Source organism: Oryza sativa, chromosome 6 (assembly GCF_034140825.1).
Source record: "Oryza sativa Japonica Group chromosome 6, ASM3414082v1".
Taxonomy (NCBI): Eukaryota; Viridiplantae; Streptophyta; class Magnoliopsida; order Poales; family Poaceae; genus Oryza; species Oryza sativa.
The window spans coordinates 11,687,006-11,709,927 of NC_089040.1; the positions used below are offsets into that span (position 1 = coordinate 11,687,006).

Sequence of the window (22,922 nt, forward strand, 5' to 3'; positions counted from 1 at the left end):
TCCATTTAGACCACTTCATTTTTGTTTAATCACTAGTGCACTAACAATGACAGCAAAGCAGTGCAAACCAGTATTTGCAAAAATACTGCAGGGTTGGAGGGTTATCTGAGGTGCGAAAATACAAAATGTTTCTGCAAAAAAATACAAGCTTTTAATTTCTAATGGTATCCAATCCTTGTAACTTCTTGGTATCTATTATTTGGGGTTCTGTTTTGTACTTGTGAGAATAATGGGGAGGCACATATATCAACGAATTATAGTTGGTTAATCGTATAGAAAAGATGCACTGGAACAACACTACAATATACAAGTAATATACTGAAACAGCACTACAATATACTGGAACAACACAATTGACAGCAACATTTATACGGTTTGGACCCTATCTAATGTGTAGTAACACTACTATGTGCGGCTCATTCCATGGTAATTATAATGAGGAATTGCTCGAGGACTGTCTCGTGCAAGAGCAAATTCCTAATGCTGATGCATATATATGTTTTGTTTCAGATATTTTGTATCCTTATCCATGAATTGATGGAGTGAAGATTTTCATCTACCAGATTTCAGCTGTTACTGTCAGAGTTCTTATGGCCAACCAGTCAATGGTGCGTGTGCTTTTCTCCTCGACAATTTTTAATGCTATTTGATCTGTATATGGGTAACCTGTCACCTGTTCTGAGTACCTGGAGCATTTACACAATTCTAAGAAAACCAAAATGAAATAGACAAAAGCATAAAACAAATCCTGCATAGTTTCCAAAACTTAGCGCTTGACCAAAAACAGTTGTCATCCAGAAACAAAAACATGAAGCCAGAGCCCAGAGGACAAGATGGCAGCTGTTTTTGTCAACCATCTTTGGAAATCACGTTCAGGGAACTATGTATATATAAAGCTGATATACATTTTTGCATACCCTTTTGTTCTAGGATCCACATATTCAATCACAGCAAATGGCACATAGCCTAAAGCTCTGTGCCTACGTATTGCTCCTATTCCTTGTTCATAGTGATTCTCCTGTTAATGAAAGCACGACACAGTTTTGTATCCGTGCTTCCAGCAGCCGTCATTCTGCCTGGCCTCGTTCACATTATTGCTGCTCCAAAATACCTCCAGGTAACTAAATCTCTTGTATAAAACCGTTCAGTCAGTTTGATTCTGCAAAATTATTTGTGCTATTTTCGCCGGTTCAGATGAGAATAATCATTTTTCGCATACGTCAACTCTGTTCAGATGATACATGGTCAGGCGGCGTCTGGAACTGAGCTCACAGTGGCCTCTTCTCATACCTCCTCCCTGAGGATGACGGCACGGTTCGCTTCATGAACCAATCTACGCGGCAATTCATGACTATTCGTTGTATATCAATAAGGTCCAAGGCAGCGTTCCTCGACCCGGGAATATCGTCCCCATCCTGGGAAATTGGGGACATTTTTATCCCCCACCTTATAAAAAACATCACAAGGAGCGATTATGTTCGCCCCATTCCTCGACCCAATCAACCTGGGAATTTTGTGACTATGTCATGATTCTAAGAAACCATAGGATGTTTATACCGATCTTGAGCGGTCATCGGCCTCGTTGGACTGTTAGTACAAGGACAGATCTGGACATACATACCGGATGTCGTGTTCATCGGAGTCAGGACGACACGACAGTCAGCAAGGGATGAAAATGGTTAGAAATAGTTGGAAACGGTATCTTTATTTTATTATTTTACGGAAAAGGACAGGAAATTCTCGTATTTAAGAATTTAACTATTTAGTATCAACTTTGCTGCAACATTAACCGAATAAAAAAACTAAATTTTAGAAACAGTTACAGTCAGTAAAAATATTATTATTATGGGTGTGTTTAGATCATGGGTGTAAAGTTTTGACATGTCACATCGGGTATTATATAGGGTGTCGCATGGGATTTTAGGCACTAATAAAAAAACTAATTATATAATCCATCAGGAAACAGCGAGACGAATTTATTAAGCCTAACTAATCTGTCATCAGTAAATGTTTACTGTAGCACCACATTATCAATTCATTGAGCAATTAGGCTTAAAAATTCTTCTCGCAAATTAGTCGCAATCTGTGCAATTAGTTATTTTTTTAGCCTATATTTAATACTTTAAAACATTTCCTTTTTTTTATGGTGAGGCCCACCTGTTGTATATGCTCTATCACCTCCTCATCCCCTCTTCCACTCTCTCTTCTCATGCCGTCGGTCTCTCTCTCTCTCTCTCTCTCCGCCTCTCTTTCTCGGGCCGTCGGGCGCAGGTTGAGCGGCGGCGGGCAGGCAGCGCGCACAGCGGCGCGCGGGGGAGGGTGGTGGGCGACAACGACGGGTCGACGAGCGTGTGGCATGACATGCCCGTGTGTCTCCTCGTCCTCGGCTTCTCCCTCCACGTGTCATCGCCTGGCTCCGAGTGATGGGCGGCGGTGACGAGCGTGGCGGCGGCGGTGGCAGCGTTCATGGCGATGTTCACGCTGGGATACGAGTCGGGAGGGTCGCGCTAGGGCTCACCATCGACACGCCGAGGGGGCAGCGCTCGGCCGGCTCCGGTGGTGGCGGTGGCGGTGAGGACGGCGTGACGTGGAGCAAGGCGGTTGCGGCGACAACAGCGGGATGTGGAGCAAGGCGGCGGCGGCGGCGACGACGACGGCAGCGGGATCCTCCTTCCCCATCGTCACGCGACGCGAAGCTCGGACACGCCGGTGCTACTGCACCGCCCCCTTTCCTTCCCTGCGCGGAGCCCACCGACCAGTTCCCCTCCTCGTTTCGCGCCGCCGCCCACTGCCCACCCCACGTGTAGCCGTCCGCCGCCAGAGCGAGCCCCACCTCCCCCGTCGGCCACTCGAGCTACCTCCTCCTCCATCGGCCGCCCGAGCGACCTCCACCTCCGCCACAGCCGCCAGCGCCCGAGCAAGCTCTGCCTACCCTTGCCCCCACCCTCGCCCGTCCATCGCTATTCTCGGTGCCGCCGTGGTGGTGAGCTGGTGAGGGGAGGGAGAAGAGAGAGAGGGGGAGAGATTGGGGATAGAGATAGAGTAGAGAGAGATAGAGAGGAGTAGGAACTAACAGGTGGGACCCATCGTTTTTTATTAAAAGAACTGCTGACTGAACTACCATGTATGACTAAAACCACCGTAGATTGAGCTGGGGGGTTATTTATCCAGTTTATATAGTTGGGGGTGAAGGATGTCCGGTTTTGTGGTTCGGGGAGTAATTCAGTCGACCGTGATAGTTCGAGAGGTAATTTGTACTTTTTCCATTAGTCATTATAGAGTACATATTATGGGGAGGTGTTTTTATGCCTAGAAAGGATAAAGAAAATATCTACTCGTTTTTAGCATATCATTTCATTTAAATAGTTATAAAAAGATAAAATAGATTAATATAAAATATATCACTATGCAAACATGGAAACTTAAATTCGACTTTTACGAGTTATAGAAAATGACAAATATATCTGTGAATTTACACATTAACTACTTTCAGTTTATTTTCATGTAGAAGTTGAATTTAACCTTTTATGTTCGTAAAGTTATGTATTTATATTAATCTATTTTTTATTTTTATGACTATTTAGGTGGTATGTAAGAAATGAGATGATGTTCACTCGAAGGATGAAAAACCATCTTCACATATCATCTCATATGTTCAATTTTTTTCTATGTTCAATAGTTGTTGTCAAGATATTGCGGATAGATATACAAACAGATATACCTCCCACTCAGGTAAAATATTGCAACCAAAAGTTGTTATCGGTAGGGATGAAAACGATAGCGGTAATTACTAACCGGCCAAGTTGCTGTTTCCGAAGTTTACCGACTGAATAATACGGAAATGATAATTCCTGGAAACGGAAGCGGTAAAAAAATACAAAAAATGGTTTGGTGATTTGCCAACCGTTTTGTTCGATTACTGTATTATTATTATTATGGTAATTACTGTTTACATATTTTGGTAAATTACCCTTTTTATAAGGAATAAGTTCACCGGAGGTCCTCAACTTAATAGTGAGATTTTTTTAGGTCCTTTAACCACAAAACCAAAAATGTGTAACCCTAAACTCACTCAATCTGTTCAAAGGAGGTCTCATGGCAGTATTTTTGCCCGGTTTTGCTGACGTGGCATCCTAGTCAGCAAAAAATAAAAAATAAATATGTGGGGCCCACATGTAAGTGAGAAAAAAATGTGAGGTCTCTCTTTTCTTTTTCTTTTATCTTCTCTTCCCTTCAAATCCACAGCTGGGTGTGAGAGGTGGCGGCGGCGGCAGCGGGCGAGCAGCGGCAGCGGGTGAAAGAATATCCGGGTTGCCGCCATCGGAGTTAATACCGAGGGAGAAGGAGGGCGCGTCGAGAGCCTCGTAACTTCGCCGTTGCTCCTACCGGCGGTGCTTCTCATCACCGTCGATGTCAAGAGAGAAGGTGGGACTCATCGCCGTCACCCTCAAAATCGATTTCGAGAGAGAAGGATGAAGTCCGACAAAGGGGGGACCGGCAGCAGGCGAGCACGGCAGAGGGGGGGACCGGCGGCGGGTGAGCGTGGCAGCGGGCGGAGCGGAGCGGCCGGAGTAGGCCACAGAGCGGGGACGGCGGCAGGCGACAAGGCAAAGGGGGCGGAGCGGCAGCGACCACCACGCTTCTTGCGCTCCGGCCCTCGATCTCCTCCACCAGCTGCGGTGCCTCTGCCGCCCTCCGCGGCTGACTTTGCTCCACCCGCCGCTGACCTCACACCTGGCGTCCCCGTCCCCCATCGCCTCGCGTCCTCGTCGCTGCGCCTCTCCCCTCCCCCATCTCCCGCCAGCCGCCTCCCCTTTCCCTCCTGTCGCGGCGCTCAAGAAGAGAAGAGAAGGAGAAGAAAAAAATGTGCAGCTGACATGTGGGCCCCATGTACTTTTTTTTAATTTTTTTTACTAGGATGCCATGTCAGCAAAACCACCCATATATATTGCCATAGAACCTTAAGTGCACGGTTTGTGTGTATTTAGGGGTACACATGTCTGTTTTTGTGGCTAAGGGACTAAAAAAATCTCGCTGTTAAGTTGAGGGACCTCCGGTGAACTTATTCCCTTTTTTTAAAAAAAAACACTTAACAACTTATTAAAAGACATCATTTAGGGGAATTAAATTCCCGAATACATTGCCAGGATAAACATAAGAGTTGAACCATCTTTAACAAGAGAGAGGTCAGCTGAAAAAAGGAAGCAAACTTTCTAATGAAACTAAGCAGCAATGAAGGAGCAAATCGACAGGGTATTACGGCAATGCCACGACGATTGCATCCGAGGGCCTCTATTGATGTGCACTCCGCTTGACAAACCGGTAAGCCCCTTCGGTTGCCTCCACGGGAACGACACATATGATAGGTTTGTTGCGAAGCCGTAGATTTTGGTGTGAGCATCACCGGACTCCACAAAAAATTTCCACAGAGTTTATCGTTGAATCTGAGGAGCTCTGACTGTAAACCTGCAAACCAAGATTGCAAATTCAATCTGTGCTTAACCCTAACGGTAAACCCTTCATGGTTACTGCTGCCAAGAGACAAAGAGGAAGAACTTCCCCAAATCCAGCCAACCAATGACTCAATTCGAAGATTATGGCGAAGAACTTGCTGTCTTGGTAACTCGATGGAGAGGGTTGAAGAAGAGGAGACCATCTATGCCATATCCACGCCACTGCCACCACTGCATGTCGCATCTGCACCACCACCGCCATCGCAGGCTGCATTCGTGCCGCTGTCGCCACCGCGGGCCTCCGCGCCACCGTCGCGGCCGCGGGTCGCATCCGCAACACCGTCGTCACTGCGGGCCACATCCGAGCCGCCGCCGCCGCCGCGGGCCGCATCCGAGCCACCGCCATCGCGCAGACCTGATCCGCGCTGCCGCCGTCCAAGCTGCATCCGCATCGCCTCGGGTCGTATCCGTGTTGCCATCACCGTCACGAGTTGCATCCGCGTCACCTCCGCCGTCGCTGGCCGCATCCGCGTCACTGCTGCCGTCCCCAACTTCCATACCACACCAACAAGAAGAAAACGGGAAGAACCCGACCTAAGAAGACTAGCCCGACTACTCAACTACACTAGGTGAGGGGGGACGACCCCATCTTTGGCCCAAGTTATCTCTAATGGCCCATTCCCCGGCCCAACTATCCCAATCCTAGTGTCCCACAAGGCTATAATAACCCTAAAACATAGAGCTGCTCCAGTTTGATAGCTCCCTACCCAGATACCCTGATACTTTATAGAATTATTACAGTTATATGTCATCAAATTTATAAGGGACAATTTTGTTTTTACCCCTACTTTCATCTCCAATATTGATTTTGCCCCTACTTTTTAAGGTTTTCGTTTTTGCCCTCACTTTTTTGAACCGGAAGAGGCGTTTACCCCTAGTTTGGATGGAAGTTAGTGGGACCGGGTATATGGCAGTAAAAAAATAGAGAAATAAAGGAAATATTTTTTTTCAAATTTGTGTTTTACTCTTTTACCCCTGGCAAATATCTAACAGAGAATCGATTCTTCCCCCAACCTCTTTGCTTTTCTCTCGATTCTACAAGCGGTGGCGGCGGCTAGGGCGCAACTCCTCCTGCCGGTGATCCGGAGAGGGGTAGGCGGCGGGCAGGCGACGGGGAGCGGGCGGCGGGGAGAGGGCTAGGCGGTGGCGGCTGAGAGGGTGGTTGGAGGCGGCGGGGAGAGCGCTAGGCGGGGCGGCTGAGAGGGTGGTTGGATGCGGCGGGGAGAGGCAGGGCCGGTCCTGGGGTTTGGGGCCACAAGGCAAAAACTCATATGGAGGCCCTTATTGACACGCGGCTACTGGCGAGCTGCGATTTGCCGTGTCCACTTGCTGTTTCCATTTACGAGACACCGAGAAGTCACCGCGAGCGCAGGAGCAACGAGTGGCGTGATGTGATCGAGGCGGCGCGACAGGAGTCAGATGAATATCGCTTCGGCTTCGCTGAAACATGCCTGGTGATGGACTAAAATTGAATTGGGCTATTCAGTTGTCTAATTTAATATAGGCCCATAGCCCATGGATTAAAATTATACAATGCGTAGTATATATATATATATATATATATATATATATATATATATATATATATATATATATATATATATATATATATATATATATATATATATATATATATATATATATATATATATATATATATATATATATATATATATATATATATATATATACTATATGTGTATAGAGGCCCCCTAAATTTTGGGGGCCTCGGGCGGCCGCACGGCCTGACCCCTCCTAGGGCCAGCCCTGGAGAGGGCTAAGACGGCGGCCGATAGGGTGGTTGGAGGCGGCGGGGAGAGGGCTAGGCCGCCGCGCTCGAGGCGCCCATGCTGCCGGTCCACGCGCCGCCGCCGCCGTCCAAGGATTCCGGCGGCTCCCGCGCCGCCTCTAGCTCGGCCTCGGCCATGGGTGAGCCCTCTCTCGTCTTCCTGGTTCATAGTGCGGTAGCTGGCCCTAGACACTACCAATCTGCGCCTTGCCTGCTATAATTGGCAATTTGACATGCTTGTTGTTGGTTGCTAGTTTGAATATCAATTCTTCAGGTAGAGAATACAGCAGATTTCATCTCACGATGATCCTGATGCACACCGGGTTATAGTTGTAGCAGCAATCGGTGGATTGAGCTGACCTTCCGCTATATTGCTTTGCTCATTTAGTACATGACCATGATAGTTCTTGGAGTGTAGCTGCGGTGGGATTTGCTCCGATTGACAACGCGTTGGTGCTATGTTGATGTCTCGTCTGGAATTTGTTTCTATTGCTGCCTTGTTGGAATGTGTAACGATCAAGTATGATGTACTTACTAAATAAGCTTGGTTTTCAGAGATAGAAATTTGTATATTATAATTGGTTTTACATTTTCACTTGCACCTTGTTTCTTGACTAATTAATGACATACTCTTTTTTATCAACTAAACAGACGTGGAGATGGTGGATGAAGGAAATAACAAGTCCATGTCCTTCTTGAAGCCAATTGGCAGCATTAGCAAGAAGAAGGTACAACTTCACTTGAAGATCAAGAAAGATAAAAGAAAAGCTGGGAAGAAGGGGAGGTTTAGTAAAAAGTGTTATATTTAATTGGGTAATTGATCCATTTAAATCAATTAAATCAAATAAATTCCAAGACTCATTATGCTAGGAATTCATATGTATTCATTCTCTTATGGGATATCAATGGGATGAGGAGTTTTGAGAATTAATCCATTTGATTAGGGAATTGGTAACTTATATCAATTACTCCTAATTGATGGATGGTTGATGGTTGTGTAGTGGAGGATGGTTCATGGCTAGTTGATGACAATTAGTTGCTCTATTCCTCTTCCTATTCCATTGGTAACCTACATCAATTACTCCTAATTGATGGTTGGTTGATGGTTGTGTAGTGGAGGATGGTTCATGGCTAATTGATGAGAATTAGTTACTCTATTCCTCTTCCTATTATATGACTCTTACTCTTCATCTTCCATTCCTCATATAAAATGAGAATGGATTTGATCTCCATAAGGAGAAGAGAGACACACTTTCATCTATTTCCAAGGCTGTTGCTGCTACAGTAATCCCATCCCGACGAGTGTGTGCACACGCGTTGGGAGAGTAGGCCTCCGAAACCACGCACTGCTGCGACGTTTGCACGGACGGACGGGCGATCGGGTTTTTGGGGAGCGCAAGGCGCGACTACTCACTGTTCGTCAACGTCTACTTCGTCTTCACCGACATGTCAAACACTGGAGACAACGTCAACACTGGAGACAAGGAGAAGGAGGCTTCCGTCAACACCAACGGAGGCAATACTGCCTCAAACTCTAGGGGAGGACCATTCTTGGGGTATAACCTTTTTACATTATTTCAATTAGAAGTTTTACTGTTAATGTTCATCGCAAATGTCAACATTGCGTTATTATGTGATTGTTGATGCTTATTCTACGTTAAGCATGCTCATGTTGATTACATTCACCACTATCACTAGATCAAATCCCATTGTAAATATGTTTCTCAAAAAAAAATCCCATTGTAAATATCATGTTTATTATCTTGTTATTTTGGATTAAAATACGCCGAATTATGACCAAATTTCCAACAAAAAGTATGTGTCATGTTATAAGAACCATCAATTTTGGTTAGTTTGAACAATGCATGTAATGGTAATCTCTTGTGTTGTTGTGCACCTAGTGTTAACCATCCATTCTGGGTGGATACGTATTGCAATCAGCGAAAGCAGTGAGCCAGTGACACCCCATCCAGGAGCTTCATATCCATATTACTGATATGATCTTTTTTAAGCATTTGTGATGACCTATATATTTCATTTCCTGGTGAGTCTTTGCATCTGCTCTTTCCGACCCCTAAGTCATAAAAAAAGGATGTATTGTACTGCATAATGTTGATTTTCCCTTGCATCTCGTTGTTTTCTTACTAATGCACCATTTCATAATTTGGGTAATTTTGACTTCATATGATTGTGTAAAATGTTGTTAAAATTTTGTCAATTTTTTTGCTCAATTTCTGTCAAAATGCTACCGAAATTTTGTCAAAATTCCATCAAATTCAAATTTTGTCCAAATTGTAATGTCAAAATCTGTCATTTAATTTTAAACATATTCAAAATAAAAATTTCCAAAGCCATGCATAATGTGGGTAAAAACTCAATTAATGAAATTAATGAATAGTTATGGGAGAGAGTATAAATGTCCTATTTAACACCGTTAACTCCTCCATCCAAAACATGGGCAAAATTATTTTTCGGTTCTAAAAAGTGGGGGCAAAAACAAAAACCCTAAAAAGTATGGGCAAAATCAATATTAGAGATAAAAGTGGGGCATAAATGAAATTATCCCCATTTATAACTATCGGCAAATACTGGAATGTATTATCATCTTTCAAAAATTTGTCATGTATGTAGTACGTATTTGTGTTGAATGGAGTGAGGATGAATTTGTGTTATGTAATCATGCAACGTTGCTATTTAAATGTGCGATGTTATAGTTAGTTGTTTCCACCATGAATTGTCGACTTTTGACCTAGGGGTGGAGCTAGCCCTATTCATCGGGGCCAGGCAATCAATGAAATTCCTAAGGCTATGTTTGGGAGGAGGGGTTAGACCGGCACACAAAACGAAGCACCTATTATTGCATGATTAATTAAGTATTTACTATTTTTTTAAAAAAATGGATTAATATGATTTTTTTAAAGCAACTTTCGTATAGAAACTTTTAGCAAAAAAAACGCACCGTTTAGTAGTTTGAAAAGCGTGCGCGCGGAAAACGAGGGAAAGAGGTTGGGAACTAGTACTCCCGAACGCAGCCTCCTCTAGTAAACATTGTCTCGATTCATGGTTCACCGTTCTATACGATGGAGCTGATCTTGATAATATTTTTGGGTGGCATTGTCTCGATTTCGATCGAATAATTCTATTTTCGATTTACCGATATTTCTAATATCATTTCCATTTTCGGCTTATCATTTTCGATTCGATTTCCGAAAAATAATATGATTACGGAAATGGCTGGCAATTCATCCTACACGTATTAAAAACAAAGCGACTCATTAGTACTACAATAATTAATTAAGTATTAGGTATTTTTTTTAAATAAATTAATACGATGGAGATGAGTTTGGAAAATATGGCTGCAGAAACACAGTTTTAGGGTATTTTCTGACCGTTTTCATCCGTTATCGACGCATGGGGAGCTCAGGGAGCGCCGGAGCGGTGCCACGTCGGCAACAGTAGAATATTTTTTCTCCGCATACCTCCGGTCGGTAGTAAAAAAAAAAAACCCCCACCCAAACCCTAGCCCCGCGCCGCTCCATCTCCCACCGGCGCGCGCCGTCGCCGCCGCCGCCGCCTCCGCCTCCGCCTCGCGCCGTCGCCGCCACTTCCGCCTTCGCCTCCACCTCCGCCTCGTTTCCCCAACGCGCCACGGCAAAAGCGGGGGAACCCGCGCTGGAAAACTTGAAAAACCCCAACCTAACCCCCTCCCACCCCGCCATTCCTCACATTTGCACCCCCATCGCTGCGCTCTAGGTTTTTTTTTTTCCTCCGCGCCTTCTCCCCGCAAGAGGCGTATTGCTCCGGCGATGGCTTGGGCGGAGGACGAGGCGATTGGCCCCGACGTGGCCTCCGCGGGGCTCCACGTCTCGGAGCGGATCGGCCGCGACGCCGCCGCTCAGCCCGACCTGGAGGAGGCCCTCGAGGCCTCGCGCTACGCCTCCCATCCCTACTCCTCGCATCCCAAGGAGGTGAGCTCCCCGGAACCAATCGCGTGCTCTGTACTCGGGGCTGTGCGCGGCTGAGCCGTTGATCTGCAGAGGCTCTCGTTGTCGGGGAGAAATTATTCTTGGTAGATTTGAGGTTTGCAGCGGAGTTGGGGAGCGGTGCGCCAAGCAGCTGTTGTTTTGGGCGATTCGCTGGAATTTTTAACTAGTTAGTTATTTGTTTCCTGAGAGAAAGGGGAGGGGAAGCTGCGAAGTGGGGTGTTGATGAGAACGAGAACCCTGAAATGGGCCGTTATGTTTAGTTAAGTAGAACGTTAGGGTGAATTTTTCTGTAGCTACTGTGGTGCATCATTTGAAAATTCTGGTTTATCTTCTGTGTCATAATTTGAGATCCCGGGAGGCTGGAGGCGGGGACAAAAACAGAGCTCACCAATGTATTTATGGGCCAATTTAATTTTGTTAAATTTTAGGATCCTGCTAACCCTGGATTACGTATAATAAACTGTGGAATAAACTCTCCAGTTATATTTGAAATCCGGGGAAAACTCTAGGGGAAGTTATCTTTTGATATACGTTAAATAGTAACACTTTTTTTGTAGCATCATTAATCACTCTGTGAGCTTATTTTCCTGTCTCCCTTAAATTCCTTCTTTCTATGTGAACATCCATAGTTTGATTGTAGTTTGGGGATCCCATACATTCCAGGTAGGCAGTGAAATTTTATGAAACTAGGAACCAACTTATATATCCTTCTTTCAACAGATGGGACAAACCGACAAAGGGTATAGAGTTCACCTCTCAAACTGTTAAAATATTTGGAACCTATTTGAGGTGTTTTGTTTTATTACTTTCCATTTTTTCTATTAGATATGTGAAACAATTCCTTTATGAAAAAAAATCAACTGAAGTGCAGGGATCCATTGTATTGGTTGCAAATCAACATTTCTTGTGATACTGGATACTTAGGACATGACTACGACGAGATGTAAGCTAGATTGTCTTAACCAGCGGCCTCTCTTGTTGCTACTAGTATACCCAACAGTGCATGTTTTTTTTTCTTCTTATAGAATTTTCTCTTAAATCACTCATCCGATTTATGATCCGATTACACCGTTGTGTTCGTAACAATTAAATCTTTACAGCAAGATCTCACATGATTATATTTTTTTATGAAAAATACAATTTACTTTTATAATATATCTAAATTACTTTTATATTTCATTAAATTACTTCTTAGACATATAAAAGTAAATTCAATAAATGGTAAAAGTAATTTACATATATTATAGAAGTAACTTAAAACAAAAAAAAAAGTAACTTGTCACGACATCAAAAGTAAATCTATTATAGAGGTAAAAACCTAAGTTTATCTAGAAATTAAATCTAATCAACATATTATAGAACTAACGATAAAGTAAATGTCTAAAAAGTAACTTAATCAAATCTAAAAGTAATTTATATGTATGATAAAAGTAACTTACATATATGATAAAAGTAAGTTACAACATAAATATTTTTTTATTATAATATAATCATGTAAGATCTTGTTATAAAGATTTAATTACAACGAACACAATGGTGTAATCAGATTGTATATCGAATAAATATTTTAAGAGAAAAATCTATAAGAAGAAAAAAAGAGATACACTTTGTGCAGTAGTAAACAACTAGACCATCTCTCACGTAGGTCTCTCACGTAGGTGTACTAGTTGCAAGTGAACCTTCTCTCACGGGTGTATCGCTCTTTAATACTAAACCGAGAGCATTCTCGGTTTAGATTTTACCGGATACTTATGCTTGATGTTAATGAAGAATAAATAGACACCTTTGTGCTCTCCTGTAAAAGAGGAAATTACATAGATCCGACTATTCTTTTCTACCTCCTGTGTATTTTTTAAGTTATACGCTGAAGTTATTATGAAAATGTTCCTCAATTTTTTTGGAAATGCATCTTTTATTCTTTTGTGCTTCACACACTCACTCTGCCCCTTTTTATTTCAGTGGCCTCCTTTGGTGGAAGTAGCAGAAACTAGGCAGTTACCTCCTATGCTGGTTGAAAGATATAATGCCGCTGCTGGTGAAGGAACAGCTCTTTGTGGAATATTTTCTGAAGTACACCGTGCCTGGGCAACTGTTGACAATTCATTTTTTATTTGGCGCTTTGATAAGTGGTAATTGACTTGCTTCTCTTTATATTTTCCCGATACATTGAACTTAGTTGAAAACAATTTTTTATGGATCAAGGTGATTCTTACCTTTTGTTTCGAAATTTTCATGTTGTCCTTAGCATGCCGTGCTAACCATCTAATGTATGAACATATGGTTTGATATTATGATGTACCACTCAGGGATGGGCAATGTCAAGAGCATAACGCGGATGAACAAGTGATTTGTGCTGTTGGCCTTGCTAGAGCAAAGCCTGGTGTTTTTGTTGCAGCCATTCAGTACCTTTTAGTATTAGCAACTCCTGTTGAGGTAATTATGCCCCTTTGAATCACTACGTTCCGTGCTAAATTTGAGCAAACCTATGATGCCTTGCGGACACACCATTAGTTCTATTTTGATTAAGAATCTAAGGTTAATGTTGATCTAAAAGAATATCACATAATTAGCTCATAGGTGTTTTTTTTTCTGCAAGGACATTTAGTAAATGCTACAAATAGAACAACAGAAGTGCAAGGACATTTAGCGATGCATTATCTCTTGGAAGCTCATATACATTACAAAAGGTCTTCTGCTGAATAAAGCTTAACTAGTGTAGTGCCCATGCATTGCCATGTATCTCAAATAAATAATACACTTATTAAGATCAATCAAGCAAGCGCTTTTGCATATGAGATGCAATCTTTCACAAAAGATCCTACAAAAATGACGCGCACAGGTCTGTGTAGAGTCATCCATAGTATCAAAGGAATGGGACAATCACTGACTCCTTTTATAAAAAAAATAAAGATACAAAATATCTGTCTCAGTTACTATCAAGCTTCCTCTTTGCTAATCTTTCTCTTTGGTGATTGAAATTTACCATGTGAACTAGCCAATCTTCCAAGCAACAATTTTACTACCTTTTCTTCTATTTATGATCTTTATTTCCAAGCCGTCATATACTCATCTGCAACTGTTGTGCCAGCTGATACTTGTCGGAGTTTGCTGTTCAGCTAGTGGTGATGGAACTGATCCGTATGCGGAGCTCTCATTGCAACCTTTACCTGAGTACATTATTTCTACTGATGGTGTCACAATGACATGCATCACTTGTACAGATAAGGGTCAAATTTTCCTATCTGGGCGTGATGGCCATATATATGAGCTGCAATATACAACTGGTTCAGGTTGGCGAAAGCGCTGCCGTAAAGTTTGCCTTACTACTGGTTTAGGCAGCCTTCTTTCCAGGTACTAAAGCTGTAGGACAAGAAATGTGACGCTTTGCTTTGTTTCTTAACAGTCTCCCAATTATTCAAACATGCTTTTCAGGTGGGTTTTGCCAAATGCATTCAAGTTCTCGGCTGTTGATCCTATTGTTGATATGGTTATTGATGAGGAGAGAAATACAATTTATGCGCGCACAGAAGGCATGAAGATGCAGCTATTTGATTTAGGAGCTACTGGCGATGGTCCTCTGAGAAAGATCACTGAAGAAAAGAATCTTGTTGATCCACGAGATGCACCTTATGGCAGTCGGAGGCCTAATGCACAAAGAGCTGCACGATCCCCAAAACCATCAATTGTCTGCATTGCACCTTTGTCAGCTATGGAATCAAAATGGCTTCATGCTGTTGCTGTTTTATCAGATGGCAAGAGACTGTTCCTTTCTACATCAGGTGGGAGTAGTTCAGTTGGACTTAGCACTGGTTTGCAGAGGCCAAGCTGTCTAAAAATTGTTGCTACCAGGCCTTCCCCACCTCTAGGGGTTGGTGGTGGTCTCACATTTGGTGCTGTTTCAGCTGCTGGCAGAGCTCAACCTGAGGATCTTGCTTTAAAAGTGGAGTCCGCTTTCTATTCTGCCGGTGCTCTTATAATGTCAGATTCATCTGCTACAGCTATGTCCTCCCTTCTCGCTGTGCAGAAAGATTCAGCTGCCCAATTATCCCTTCCCAGTACTTTTGGGACAGCATCTAGAAGCTCGAGGGCTCTGCGAGAAACAGTCTCTGCTTTGCCTGTTGAAGGTCGGATGCTTTGTGCCTCTGATGTCTTCCCGCTTCCAGATGCTGCTTTCATCATGCAGTCATTATATGCAGACGTGGAATGCTTTGCATCTTTTGGAAAACCTTCTGAGAAGTCATCCATTAAACTGTGGGCTAAAGGAGATCTTCCTACCCAGCATATCTTACCTCGGAGGAGGATTGTTATATTCAATACTATGGGTTTGATGGAGGTAGTTTTTAACAGACCTGTTGATATCCTAAGAAAATTGTTTGATGGGAACACTTTGAGATCTCAGTTAGAAGAATTCTTTAGCCGCTTTGGTGCTGGAGAGGCTGCAGCAATGTGCTTAATGCTAGCTGCTAAGCTGCTTTATGCTGAAGATAGCCTGATAAGCAATGCAGTTTCTGAGAAAGCTGCTGAAGCATTTGAGGACCCTGGACTTGTCGGAATGCCTCAAATTGATGGCAGTACTGCCTTGTCTAACACTCGAACTCAGGCTGGAGGCTTTAGTATGGGACAAGTTGTTCAAGAAGCACAACCTATATTTTCTGGTGCATATGAAGGGCTTTGCTTGTGCTCTTCTAGACTACTGTATCCTATCTGGGAACTTCCAATTATGGTGGTTCGAGGACTGGTAGGTTCCAATGATCGTGGTGATGGTGTGGTTGTTTGCAGGCTTTCTACTGGGGCCATGAAGGTTCTTGAGAGTAAGATCCGTTCATTGGAAACATTTTTGAGGTCAAGAAGAAACAAAAGAAGAGGACTTTATGGTTATGTTGCTGGTCTAGGAGATTCTGGTTCCATACTGTACAAAGCAGGGCCTATCATTGGGTCTGGTGGTCATAGCAGTGGGAAGAGTCCATACAGCTCTCGCATTAGAGACGCTGATCCAACAGATCAGTCTGCATCAAATAAAAAGCAAAGGCTGCCTTACACATCAGCCGAACTAGCTGCGATGGAGGTAACACTTGAGAAATTTATTGGATGCATGCCTTAATTTATTTTTACTAACGGTCCTCAATTGGTAAACAGGTGAGGGCAATTGAGTGCCTTAGGCGGTTGCTTCGAAGATCTGGTGAAGCACTCTTTCTGCTTCAACTTATTTGCCAGCATAATGTTGCTCGCTTGGTTCAGACACTAGGTAATGATTTGCGCAAGAAACTAGTTCAGTTAACATTTCATCAGTTGGTATGTTCTGAGGATGGTGACCAGCTTGCCATGCGCCTTATTTCTGCACTCATGGAGGTAACACTCTCCCCCCTCTCCCTCCCTCCCCACACTGTCAACAAAAATGAGAAGAAAGCACAAATGTGACACATGCCCACAGGGCTTTCTCACCCATTCCAATTTAGTTCTCTTTTTATGTGAATCTTTGCAGTACTATATCGGTCCAGAGGGCAGGGGAACTGTTGATGAGATCAGCACTAAATTGAGAGAGGGTTGTCCTAGTTACTTCAATGAGTCAGATTATAAATATTACTTAGCAGTGGAATGCCTTGAGAGAGCATCTATGACAAACAATCATGACGAGAAAGACATCCTTGCTAGAGATGCCTTCAATCTTTTAACTAAAATTCCTGACTCTGCTGACTTGAGTGCTATATGCAAGAGATTTGAGAACCTAAGGTTATTGGCTCATTACTTACCGAATTACTTTTTGTAGCATAAATATACAAATTCTACATATTCTCCATTAGCTGACTTTTTTCACTGTTGTGTGGGGGTCCAGGTTCTACGAGGCAGTAGTCCGTTTGCCTTTACAGAAAGCTCAAGCACTTGATTCCAATGCTGATGTTATTAATGGGCAAATCGACGCAAGGCATCATGATACTATAACTGCACAGCGTGAACAGTGCTATAAAATAGTTATGAATGCTTTACGTACCCTCAAGGGTGTTGGACAGAGTGGCACACAAGGTGCAGACAAGTCATCTGCTTCAGTTACTGCACTTGATCCAGCTTCTCGAGGGAAGTATATTAAACAGATTATTCAATTAAGTGTCCAGTGGCCAGACACAGTGTTTCATGAGCATCTGTATAGGACTCTTATTGAGCTTGGTTTGGAAAATGAACTTTTGGAATATGGAGGTTCTGATCTGGTTGCTTTTCTCCAGAGCGCTGGTCGTAAGCATCATGAAGAGGTGAATCCTAATACCTACTGATATTTGATTAGAAATGCAATACATATCCTGGTGGAACTTGAAACACTTGATTGATGTGCTAGATTCGTCCATTTATGATGGGAACTTGTATTTATTGAAAAGTGCCATTTATTGCCTAACTTAAACTTTTATGGGATGGCCTGTGAATTTTCTTTTGATGGCCCCTCTACCGTTGCAAAATCAGGATTTTAGCTTTTCTGTGCTTGCCTGTGTTTTTGCTTTCTTGCATTTTGGCCCTTCTTCGCCCCTTTCCTTGTACATGCTTACTGTCCTGATAGGATTCATGTGTTCTAAACCCATGTATGATGTATCTTTAACAAAAACAAACAATTGGGCATGATTTACTTGATAAAAAAATATCATTTCAGTTCAAGCCAGGAAGTTGCAAAATTTCCTTAGATACACATGAGGCAGCTTGTCATGCCTTAAATAATGCCAGTTAGAACATATCTTACTACCGTGTACCATCCTAAGAATTAGTGTGCTCTCTGCATTAAGGATCTGGACAAGTCTTTCTTATATGCTGGCTATATGATTCCACAGATACCTTTGAGTTTGCTATATATCTTTCCAATTCATCAAGTGGTTACATCAAATTCAGTTTATGTCTCTACCGTGTTATGGATATCCGCATTTTATTCTATCCTGACCAGTTTTTTCATTTCTTTTTCCGTTTAGGTTCAAGGACTTTCTGTGGTTGCATCAAAAGCCTCTAAACTGACTGATTTGGATGCACCTATTTCAACTAGTCAAACCAAGTATCTTGAGCTGCTAGCCAGGTATTATGTTCTCAAGGGGGAGCATATTGCTGCTGCTAGAATGTTGTTGATATTGGCAGAAAGACAGTGCTCCAGTGCGGAAGAAGCTCCAACTCTTGACCAGAGGTCTCCCAATTTTGACTCAACTTCTTTTCGTTTACTTATGTGATTTTTGCTCAGTTTTGGTCCTTGCTTTCATAAGGTCCATGTGTCATGGAATGACACCTACCTTTTTTTGCATCCAGGTATCAATATCTGAGCAGTGCAGCGATTCAGGCCAAAAGTGCAGGCATTACTGCAGATTCTTCGAGGAATCCTATTGATAGCAGCACGATAGATCTACTTGAAGGCAAACTTGCAGTTCTTCGGTTCCAAATGCAAATCAAGCAAGAACTAGAGTTCATGGCTTCACAGCTTGAAAATCTGTCAGGCAGTTCTGAATCACCAAATGATCCCTTTCCTCGTGATAACATTCTAGCTGATGCGGATACTGCTAGATTTGCCATGGACAAGGCTAAAGAGCTTTCACTGAATCTAAAGAGTATTACTCAACTTTACAACGATTATGCTGTTCCATTTAATCTTTGGGAGGTAAGACTATCTTTGTTTCTTGGTGGTTTTTTCCTTGATCCTGCTTTTGCTTATTTAGGCTTCTCTCTTGTAAGAGAGTTGCTAGGCAATAAGCATTTTTAGTATTGATAGCAGCACAGCAGATCCACTTGTTTTTACTAGGAATAACCAACATATCTATGGGGATTGTAGCAGTTAGTAGAACTGTGAAATTCACATCATAAGTTGGGAAACAGATCCCCTGACTTTGTGCAGTCTGCAGTTGTGCCACTGACATGTGGGCCATACCACAATTGTAAACTATACAAAGTCAGGGAGTCTGATCCGATAAGTTCTAAACTGTCATAAAGATTGTACTCCTTTTACTGTTAAAGTCATATGAACTGATACCACAAATCAGTAGGATAGACTATGATGTCTTGTGGACTTGTGGTGGTAGTGTGATCATACAATGAAAACCGGTGATCTGAGCATATCCTCAGCATTCCATTGCGTCTTTATACATATAATAAATATACTTGACTGGTTAATATATGCAGAATTTCCAATAAGGTTTTGGAAACTTTGCACATAGCTACATTAAATGGGTAATACAACTTTCTCACTGTAAACTGTATCTCAAAAGAGTTTACTTGCTTGTGTGAAAATAAGAAAGCACTTTATCAATATTTACATGTTACCGATAGGTATATCTAAATCCTCTGAATTTGCATCCACAAAAAACTGTTTTTGAATTTCTCATGTTGCTGAATTTACAGTTTGTGATATAGTAATATAGCTCTATAACTGGGTGTGGGATCACAGTAAATTCTCACAAGCTGCTGCTCTAAAGTTATATAATATGGTCTGCATTTTTCTTGTGCAGCTGTATTTAGTGCTTTAGTTGCACTTATTTACTTGGTAAGGCAAATGTGTCTTAGGTAGTCACTGTAATTTTTCATTTTTCATGACGACTTGAACCTTGTTGTTGTTAGGTTTGCCTGGAAATGCTCAACTTTGCAAATTATTCTGGAGATGCTGACAGTAAAATTGTTCGAGAAATTTGGGCCAGGCTTCTTGACCAGGCACTTACAAGAGGTGGTGTTGCAGAAGCATGTTCTGTGGTGAGAAGAGTAGGTTCAAAACTTGATCCTGCAGATGGCGCTTGTTTACCATTGGATATAATATGCCTTCATCTCGAGAAGGCTGCATTGGTAATCTGTCAATTCTGTCTATTATGTAGTATTTTCTATACTAACAAGTAACTGTAACCCATTTTGTAGTGGTATTTACATAATTATTCCATCACGCTAATATCTACAGGATAGATTAAGCTCAGGAGAAGAATTAGTTGGTGACGAGGATGTTGCAAGAGCCCTTCTCGGAGCCTGTAAAGGTCTACCTGAACCTGTGCTTGCCGTGTATGATCAACTGTTATCAAATGGCGCTATTGTTCCCTCCCTAAACCTGAAGCTGCGGCTTCTGAGATCAGTTCTTGCAATCCTTCGTGAATGGGGCATGACTGTCATTGCACATAAACTAGGCACCACAACTGCTGGGGCTTCATTCTTTCTTGATGGAACATTTTCGCTGAATCAAACATGGTCTTTAAATCAAGGCGTTCGAGATAAAATAAGTAGTTTGGCAAACCGGTAAGTTTACTTCATCTAAGTGTCATTTTTATTCTCAAAATTTTCCCATTCTTAGCGTGTTCTACAAAGTGCAATATTTTTGTTGTTGGATTTCTGTAAAAATATGCATATGGCTGGCATCTTGTCACACGGGCCTTAGCCATTGGCCACTACCTGATGTGTGGAATGCTAGCCGGTAACAACCATGCATCATGAAATCCTGAACTGAGTCATCACAATTTATTTTGACAACCAAGATTTGAATTATTTATCGTTAAATTTCAATTTTATCTTTAGCATTACATTTTTTTGGTTATTCAACATTGCCATATAAAACTATAAACCCCTGATCCCTGTTAGCCTTTAAGTCAAAATACTCCTGCTCCTTTGTACTACTGCTATCTCAACATATTTTCTTATAAATATCATGTAACCACTTTACAGTTAGAGCTGATTATTTTCCTTTTACTTTATGTTGTATGTGCAACTTCAGGTATATGGCTGAGGTGAGGCGGTTAAGCCTTCCAAAGAACCAAACAGAGAATGTCTATCGAGGTTTCCAAGAGCTAGAGGAGAAATTATTAACTAATTAGACATTTCAATTTGTATTCTCGGCACTGTAAAACATGGGTTCGTGCATTTGTTGTACCCAAGTAGAGAGATAAAGCTAAGCCATCCTGGTTCAATTGGACATGATCTCCGAAGACTCTGATAGGCTCTTCCTGTGGTTGACGTCATTGTGAGATCCCAAGGGTACAAGGGGCTGCATATCAATCAAATATTATCCTTCTGTGCAGCCCCCCCTTTACTTTAAGTAATCAGTACTCCGTATGAATTACGGAATTACGGCTGTTGATGTGGTAAAGTTGTTTTGTACTGATTGCTAGCAAGTCCTGCGGGCGATGCCATTCGTCTGGCACTACTTGAAGTGGATCAGGAGAGTGGAAAGTGAACTAGGGCTCTTAAAGCGACACAAAGATCTCGTTTCATTCATGCTGTAAAATTTCAATTTGTATCATGTTCTCTCGATTCACCCCAGTTTAGTTTTTCAGCCAAAATCAAGATCATGCTCTGTACTTGCCATTATATCCTGGGTTAATTTTGTCTACGAATGGACAGTCGTTGTCAAGCTCAATGTATGGTGCATCAAGTTCCTTGAAAAGAAAAGCATGTGAATCAAATCATGGAGACGGTGGTTTCTGCTCATGATGATATTAGAGACTGATGCTGATCATGATGATGATATTGGAGTACTATGGTGACGATCTTGATGATATGAAGTCATATTCTTGCCATTCATTTGAACCAATTAGCTTGAGATTCATTAAGAAAACTATTTGTATGAAATCAAATGTTTAGCTAATTTTACTGTACTAATAGAGTACTGGAAAACTCACAGTGCTTGTATGATCATCAATCTTGTTCATATTTCCTTTTAAACTGCATTACTAAAACCTGCTAAACAAATGCTTCTCGTATGACAAGCAAAACACTGCTAAACAAATGCTTCTCGTACGACAAGCAAGGTTACACAATCTTTTGTGGCTAATATTGGGTTGATGTGATATAAATGCTAATCTCTTGTGGCGGTTGATGTGATGTAAGTTGCTCCTAGTGTCATCAATTCTTTTGTTAAAATAAACTACCGTAAATATACAAATGGATGTTAAAATAAACTACCAATATACAAACGGATGTTAAAATAAACTACCGTAAATATACAAATGGAGTGGCATTCATAAAAGAACACTTTTCATCTGAAGTACCGCAAAAGACAAACCTTCATTCAATTGTGCAAAATCTATGCACACATGCAAGTATAATAGGAATTCTCCAATAATACCTTGATTAATTGATGGATAATAAAAGGCATACTCTGAAACATCATGTAGATCAGTTTAGTGGTGACAAGTCGGAACAAAATATATAATCTTAGGATTATAGCTGCGTGTTAAGGTTCATATCCTTCTTGACTTGGGGAAGAGATATTTCAACTCCTGCCCTTAAATCTTGCATCATGTACATAAATAAATCAAATTGACGGTTGCATAGATTATTTCTTAGAATTTGTCATGTCAACCTAAAGTGGAAGTGAAACAATACCTCAGAGGTATTGTCGCCATGTGTAAACTTCATTTCAAATCTTTCTCCGATGCAGGTTTTTCTGCTGGGAGCATAATTTTGTTAAGAAATCATCCTGAGATAACTACTTCATTGAGTATAACTTTGCTGAAGCTATGTATTACTAATAACAGCAGTGGTAGCAGTAAACAATCTGAGAGTTCAGAAACAAATAGAATAGTTAAAAAATAAACCGAGTCAATTCTCGGTTCCTGTAGGAAATTAGCCTCACAATTTCTTCCCAGATTAAAATTGTACATCAATGAATTTACTACGTAATGAGCAATGATCTATATAGATAAATTCTAA

At 41.9% G+C, this 22,922-nt stretch overlaps 1 protein-coding gene across 1 annotated transcript; it reads left to right on the forward strand.

The window, feature by feature from the left end:
* The first annotated feature begins 10,831 nt into the window (after positions 1-10,831).
* On the forward strand, positions 10,832-21,905 carry LOC4340842 (nuclear pore complex protein NUP155). Its single transcript, XM_015787875.3, has 13 exons — positions 10,832-11,270; positions 13,248-13,417; positions 13,595-13,721; positions 14,377-14,639; positions 14,721-16,353; positions 16,425-16,637; positions 16,771-17,018; positions 17,122-17,533; positions 18,233-18,438; positions 18,558-18,903; positions 19,857-20,075; positions 20,185-20,513; positions 20,986-21,905. The coding sequence occupies exons 1-13, from the start codon at positions 11,109-11,111 to the stop codon at positions 21,083-21,085; spliced, it is 4,428 nt and encodes a 1,475-aa protein (XP_015643361.1). The 5' UTR covers positions 10,832-11,108; the 3' UTR covers positions 21,086-21,905.
* The last annotated feature ends 1,017 nt before the right edge of the window (positions 21,906-22,922 follow it).